Source organism: Cyprinodon variegatus, unplaced genomic scaffold, assembly GCF_000732505.1.
Source record: "Cyprinodon variegatus isolate N-32 unplaced genomic scaffold, C_variegatus-1.0 Scaffold383, whole genome shotgun sequence".
Classification (NCBI taxonomy): Eukaryota; Metazoa; Chordata; class Actinopteri; order Cyprinodontiformes; family Cyprinodontidae; genus Cyprinodon; species Cyprinodon variegatus.
Window position 1 is genome coordinate 32,007 of NW_015150836.1, and position 7,800 is coordinate 39,806.

Genomic DNA, 7,800 nt, shown 5'->3' on the forward strand with positions numbered 1-7,800 from the left:
ATTCATTATTCATTTATTCATAAATCTATTGCCTTTTAATACAGCAACCAAAAGTTTGCAGAGATTTTTATCTTTTTCTCATGCAGCTCCACAGAGAGATGAAGCCTCATTTATTGCTGTCAAAATGACAAAGACATTGTTGATATCAGCTTATCTAGAACACCGTTCCAATAAAAGAGAGGTGAGCAAAAGTGTTTTATTCTTTGTTTCATAAGTAATGTCCTACAATTATGATCTATTCAGTGTATATCACCGTTCAAAATGTATTTTATGTTTGTGAAGTTTATCTTGAATACTTTTGAGGTTAAATTAACGTTTAACTAATTTACAGTAATTTGAATGTGTTCACACCAATTCATAATGCATATCCACGAGGTAAATAAAACATTATTTGGTAAAATAATGTTTCATTAATGGATTTGATTAATCAGAAACCAATAACCTTTAGTTGACTGGTTCTTAATCTGTTGATTGAGATAGCAGCTAGCCAACATGAGGGGACTCCTCTTAAAAGACTCTTTGGTCATATTTTGGATATCAAATATGATTAATATACAAAGAAACAAATGAACAGGAACACTATATTAATGTTCAAACCCTTGTTAAATAAAGTTTGTTTTAGCTTTATAAGACAAAAGCTCAAAACATGTCAGCAGGGTGTACCATGCCATTGTACTTCTTAACTTCTTTTACACAACAATAAACAGATGAAATTATCAAAAACCATCAAAAAGGAGTAGTTAAAAACTGCTGATCTCATTTTGCAAAAAAGGCTCAGTTGTCTCTAGTATTTGGCAGCTTAGCATGGCAGGCCCACAGCAGGGAAGCCCCCTTTGTGGTAAATGATCTGTTCGTATACAGTGCTTTTTCAAGTCAGATAAGTTTTAAAAAAGCGCTTCACACTACATTCAGTCATTCACACATTCACACGTTGATGGTGGCAAGCTTTTTATTCATCTGAAAGTTTCCTGTTACCAGAAATGTTGGTAACGATCTGTTTTTTTCAGTTTGGTTCTAAAGTTAGCCACAATGGCGTCTCTACTGATGTTACTGTATCTTCAGGAAAGCAACATGGTTTCTTTTGAGTTTATTGTTTTCTCCTCAAGCACTGTAGGGGGGAGGGTTGCATATCTTTATAGGAGTGTAGTAGAAAGTGTCCAACAGCAGAGCAAAATTGCATCATTCTACGCATATGTTTATCGTCAATATCAGCATTGACAGTGTCCCCAATGTTGAAAATTCATATAATGGTTTAAGGCTAAACACAAGAGTCCAGAGAGTGACTAATTAGGGTACTACAAGCTGACATGGCAAGAGTGAGCCAGGACCACTCAAGGTGTTGTCGGGCAATAACCTCTTTCTCACCACCTGAAAATACAGAGAAGAAAAGTTGATCTAAGAAATAAGATTGTAGACTACTCTGGAAACCCTTGGCCAAAGCCAAAGTTAAATAGTAAAATCTAAACTATGTTGTGGTATGCATGATGCTATGCAAATAGCAGTGAGATAGTGGCTTTAAAAGGAAATTCTGCATATTACTCAAGGCTTGACTGGTTTACCTAAATGCTAGCAATAGTATTCTCAGAATCAGAGTTTGTCACAGTGGCAGACACAGAATGCATGTTTAAATTAGTAAATGTAAGTCAATAAACCTGAATTATGTATGATTTGCAGTTATCCTTTGTTGCCAACTCCCCCACAGATGTGACATGAAATGTCTCATCTGTGAGAATACAAGTAAATCACAAATCTGCAAGTATGGATCCACAAGACATCACCCTGCTTACAAGATGGTGGAATTAATGCACGTAAAGTTGCTTTTCATGTGCCTTTAAAAGAGAAGAGGAAGAAGACACAAACTGAACCATAGATCAAAGATTATTTGGTGCATGTGTTGAAAAGGGATTTTAATTGAAGATGTACAGTAATGTTCAAACGATGTATATGTTTTTTTTTTGTTCTTCCTCCTCTACTTTATTATCCTGTACCTAGATGGAGTGAGTTAAATCAGGTTTTGAGCAGAGAACAGAATGTTGAGCATGATTGGTTGGTGTGTAACAAACTGGCCCTCAACATCTCTAAGACTAAGTGCATGGTGATTGGTTTAAAGCACAAGCTATCCACAAGCTCAGACTTTGATTTACATTTTTGTGGCTTGATGGTTCAACAAGTTAAAAGTGCCAAACTCGTTGGTGTGATGGTAGACTGTTCTGTGTCTTGGCCTCACAACATTGATTATATTGTTGTTGTTTTTTTGAATTGTTGATATTGTTTTGAAAATGGGAAGAGCAATTAGTACTGCAAGGAAATGCCTTTTGTGGCCCATCCCCTTCTATGTAAAATAGTTCAGAGTCTAGTTGTATGTCATCTTGACTATTGCTCTACATCTGCTGCCAGGGGTGAACTCAAAAAGCTCCAGATTGCTCAGAAAAAGGCAGCACAGTTGGTACTGGGGTGCCCCCTTAGTCTCTGTTGGTGAGACGTACCGTGTTCACTTCCTGTTTTGTCTGCTGAGCTGCATTGTTAATCAAGCCATCCCTGTTTGAGTTAGGTTACTTTTTTCTGTGATATCTCTGTATCTAAGTCAATCTAACTGTCCATGAGCACTTTAAAACATAATGCCTTCTGTTGTAGAAACGTGGCATTAGAGGCACCAATGTCCATAGTGAAATGTTTGACGGGGGCCAGAATGGGCAACATCAAATCCTACCTGAAACTGCTGGCTAAGGATAAAGTTAAATACAATAGTAAAATACAATAACATTGTTATTCATGGTGGTGGTAATGACATCTGGTTATGCTGATCAGAGTTTACTAAAATTAGTGTTGCCTCGGTGTGTAAGTTTGCCAAAACAATGTCGGACTCCGAAAATGTCTCTGGTCCCTTCATGATGACATGTGTAGACTAATGTCATCATTCAACTACTGGTTATCTAGGTGGTGTCTTGAAAACAATGTGGGCTACATTGATAATTGGCAATCTTTTTGGGGAAACCCTGGTCTTATTCCAAGAGACAGCATCCATCCTATTGTGGATGGTGCAGCTCTTCTTTCTTAACCTGGCAGTAGCCAGATTGATATGTGTAGAACTGAGTTGAATTCGACGTTATCAATCTGGGATGGCTGCTGTTCAGTCTGTCCGTAAAGAGGAGGGATGTACAATACTTTGAGCTGATTGGATGAAATGCCAGCTAGTATCTGCCTTCCATAATAGGCTTTCAGCCAATCATAGCAGGGAATTGTGACATTTTCACAACTAGCGGAGTAAGCTGATTAATCAAACTTTTTCCAAATCCTGTCATAAGAAAAGCACAGGCATCTTTCCCATCTGCAAATGCACAAAGTGCTTCTCTTTGAAAAGCACAGACATCTTTCCTTTCTAAAAATACCCAAAGTGCTTCGCTTTGCTCTTTTTTTAAACAAGAAATTTTTAGCTAAAACTGAGTCAATTGCTGTATCGACAGGTGAGTCCTCCAGCATAGCTTTGTTTGTAATACCCTAGCAAGGCCCTCCTGACTGTTGTCATTCCTACATTTCCCATCCCATAATACACTGCTGGCATGTCATTGGTCCAGCTCTCTGGTTTTAAGAGACCGACGTATTAGCTAGTCTCGAGTCTTTCGAGATGGATTTGTTGTGAGACTGAAAACTCAGATCTCTCAGCAATCCAGCTTGCAGCGCATGGTTACTTCTTTCTTACTTCTTAGGAATCTGGACAAATGTATTAGTCTTCCAAAACCCTGACAACCCCGGGTGCTCAGCAGGAAGCAGAGTCGTAGTTTAACACACCTCTCTGAAGCTTCTCTACTATTACCCACTCTTTACTCCATCCAGACAGTTCATTGCCCACAACCGAAATCAAATAAATTTGAGAAGAGTCCCAAATGAGTAAATCATGCCAATGTAATAATCATAACTCCAATTGGGGAAAAAGTTATAAATGGGATTTATTTAACATAAGATCTCTTTCTATAAAAAGTCTGTTAGTTAATTATATGATTTGTGATAATCACATTGATTAATGTTGCCTTACAGAAACTTGGCTGTAGCAAGAGGATTATGTAATCATAAATGTGGCAACTCCCTCTAGCTATGTAAATTTTCAAATACCCAGAAATTCTGGGCAAGGAGGAGGAGTAGCAACAATTTTTCAGTCTGACTTACTGATTACTCCAAAGGCAGTTAATAATTACAACTCTTTTAAACGTCTAACCCTTAGTTCCCCTTATTCAAATTGCAAAGCTACAAAACCTTTACTTTTTGTAACTTTGTGTCATCCAACAGGACCTTACTCTTAATTTTTTGTTAAATACTGACAGGGTCATCATAGTAGGGGATTTTAACATCTATGCTGACAACATAATTCAAAATGAGTTTAATCCCACACATTATCATCTTCATATTTTTGACCTTATGCTAATATATGGCATTGAATGTGAAAAAATAACAGTATTTCCTCACAAGCCGGTCCTCTCTGACCACTTATTATTAACCTTCAGGACTGCTTTAACAGAGTTAATTTAACTTATGGGTACATATTTAAATTAGTAAATGTAAGTTAATAAACATGAATAGATTTGTTAGATATCTTACCCCACATCTGCTGGTCCACAGAGGTTTCCACACATGGATCATTCTGAGCAAAAATATAGAATTGGCCTAATATGTACTTTATATAATTACCTAACCAGGATGAACATTATGGACAAGTACAGATAATGAGACTTAACAACTTTGATTTATTTTAAATTCCAATCTGTTTATCTTATCCTCATCATTATTAGCCATAGTAAAAAGTAATGACTAGAATATGTTAATCTTGGAGCCAAAAGAATGTTCTAGAGAAAACTTTGTTTTTTTTTTAAACCTCTTTTTGCTTTTTATGAATATCAATTCAATACGATCCTAAATTGTGATACAATTAAAATTACATGTGACCTTGTCAGTAACTCTCTAATCTCTTTAATCAGGTCCGGGTTATAGCCATTGTGCGGCGAGAGGAGAAAGTCTCCTACCGTTGCATCTTTCAGTGTCAGAACCAGCAGTGGCACACCTCGAAAGGTGTTCTCAGCATCCATACAGACCACTTTGGGTTCTCCTACGGAACAGCGGACATCATGTGTCCCATCCCCCCAGAGTGTGAAAATCCATCTCACATTTCTGTGGCTTCTGATAAGACGATATCAGAAGGTATAACAGGGTTTTTTGAGTATTTTAACTAAATGGTATCATCCAGGTTTCCCAGGCTGGCAATACAGTAAAGTATAGAAGACATTAGGAAAATTGTTACAGGCACACGAAAAACATATAAAAACAGCATTTTTTAGGTGTTCATATTTATTATCCATTAAAAATCATTATTCAGTAGGCAGAGAGCTTATTACTCCAATAGATTTGTAGAGCATCAATACAATAATATAATAGTTTGAGAATACTTTGTAAGAACGTACAAAGTATTCTAAAAATCAATATTTCTTTTCTTTCAGATGAATATAAGGAAGAATTTTTGGAAGTGAATAACCAAAAAGCACAGACTGAATCTTTTCCTTATAACTTCACAGTCTGTATTTCTACTATGTTTGATTTCACCAATGTGCTCCAGGTAAGTCAAGGTTGTATTTCTGGTAATAGTAATTGTTTTCGATTCAATTCCAAATCACAAAACCCATGCAGACTGCCCAATTCAAGTCTCCTGACACTCTTAGCATATCTTTTTGGAAAAATTATCAAAGGGTCCTAGTTATATTCATAGTACTACAGATTTCTTAGGCAGTAGCTCACTTTGCTTGCATAGAAGAATCGTTTTAAATGATGGTGCCCTGTGGGTAATTATATTAGATTTTCTGTTTTACACATTGGTTTTGCTGCATTTGTTGGTAAACTTTATTGCTCTTGTGTATTTATCTCAACAAGACCATGTAATTAGAGGTGCAATATTGCACGTGTGTTACGACTACACAAGGTAGCAAGGCAGCAAAGCAAATAGGCATTTCTCCAGCAGGCGTGAGGAAAAGTAAAAAAAAAAAAAACTGATGCCAAGATGGTAAGATAAGATGTGGGCACTTCGAATACAATAGGAACACTGGTGTTCACTGAAGGGGGAGATAAAGACCCAGAGGGAGGCAGTTTTGGGAGTACGTACTGCCAGCAGAAGGCGACGGTGTACTACAATGTTTAAGTCATTTAATGATCATGCCAGGTGCAAACATTCTTTTAAGGCTCAACAAGAGTTAAGTAAACACAATCAGGATTGACACTTGAAGAATATTTAATTATTTCAACATGAAAATTAGGTTTTCTGTGGGGTTGTTTTTTTTTTGCATCCATTGTATGTGACTAGGTCACTTTAAAATATAGTCTATTACATAGCAATTATTAAAATGCAAGGCTCCAAAACACATTTTGTCTTTAATGTGTCAAATAAGATCTTTCTCTTTTGGGACACTGCTACCAAGTACATTTTTAACATTGTCATCTTAACATCAGTGTCTTAACCTTGACTGTCTTTATCTTCCGCAAACTCGCCCATGAAGGGATTGAAAAAATCCACTCCCTATGTTTTTAATGGTGGCACAGAAGGCATGACCCTCTCGGCCTGAGGAAGCTTTTTCTGAATTCTCAAAAATTGCTAGTTCATATAGGCTATTTGTACTTGTACCCGTCTTCTTACACATATCCGGGACAAGGCCTCCTAATGGTACTTGCCTGGAAGACCTCCTGAGGGAGGCGTCCAGGAGCAATCCAAGAAAGATCTCTGTGCCACCTCAGCTGACTCCTCTCAATGTGGAGATGCAGGTTTATTCCGAGCCTTTCACAGGTGTCTGAACTCCTCGTCCTGTCAATAGGGGAGTGCCAAGACATCCTGTTCAGAAAGGTGATTGCCATCATTTGTTTCAGGGATTTAATTCTTTGGGTCATGGTCCAGATTTCATTACCAAAGGCGGAGGTAGGAGAGCATTACCTTTTTGCTCAGCTCTCTCTTCTCCACAACAGACCAGTGTGGTATTTAGGTTATACCACAGTGATCTGTCTATCAATCTCCAGCTCCAATATTGGCTCACTTGGGGACTGGACCCCAAGATGCATGAATGGCTTATAAAAAAAATACTTTCACCTTTTTCAAAGATTTTTCCCATGCCTACGTTGTTGCTTCTGTAACCATGGAAGCTAGAGACCATCTGACCAGTGGATAATATTCTTCATAGACAAAGAAATCTTATTATTGATCTGTTTATTATTTCACATTTAAGTCTTCCATTGCACCTGGCTTCCACAAGAATTTTATTCCAGTTCTTGTTTGACGGCATTAGTTACCTTTAGCCATCAGTTTTCTACAAGTGGCATGTGTATTGGAGAAACTTAACATGGCCCATTGTGATTTTATGACCACCATATTTCTAGATTAGGGTTGTCACGATATTAAAATTTTCAACTCGATACTGATACTCAGGAAAATATTCCATACTTGATACCATTTTCGATACCACAAGGAAAAAAACAAAGACCTTAAAAATCAGAAATATTTTTATTAATAAATAAAATACAAAAAATAAATACAATAAACAATAAGAACAATATTTTGAGGTAGTCTTCTGTGCACAATATTAAGCAAGCTTGATAAAAAAATAACAAAATTAACTTAATTGTTCCTTCCTTGGCTATGCTTGATAAACAGAACAATGACACTAGCCAAACCAGTTAAACAAAAATAAATGCTTTATTCTCAGCAGCTGCCCGTTACAAAAAAAGTCTTCAGTGTGTTCTTTATCTATCTATCTATCTATCTATCTATCTATCTAT

At 36.9% G+C, this 7,800-nt stretch overlaps 1 protein-coding gene across 1 annotated transcript in view; it reads left to right on the plus strand.

Annotated features, from left to right (window-relative positions):
- The first annotated feature begins 89 nt into the window (after window positions 1–89).
- LOC107092495 overlaps window positions 90–7,800 on the plus strand; it is a 31,251-nt gene continuing 23,540 nt past the window's right edge. Inside the window, exons 1-3 of the mRNA XM_015386998.1 lie at window positions 90–181; window positions 4,971–5,190; window positions 5,487–5,602. Of these exons, the coding sequence (XP_015242484.1) occupies window positions 125–181; window positions 4,971–5,190; window positions 5,487–5,602 (393 nt within the window). The 5' untranslated portion in view covers window positions 90–124. The remainder of the gene's footprint in view (window positions 182–4,970; window positions 5,191–5,486; window positions 5,603–7,800) is intronic.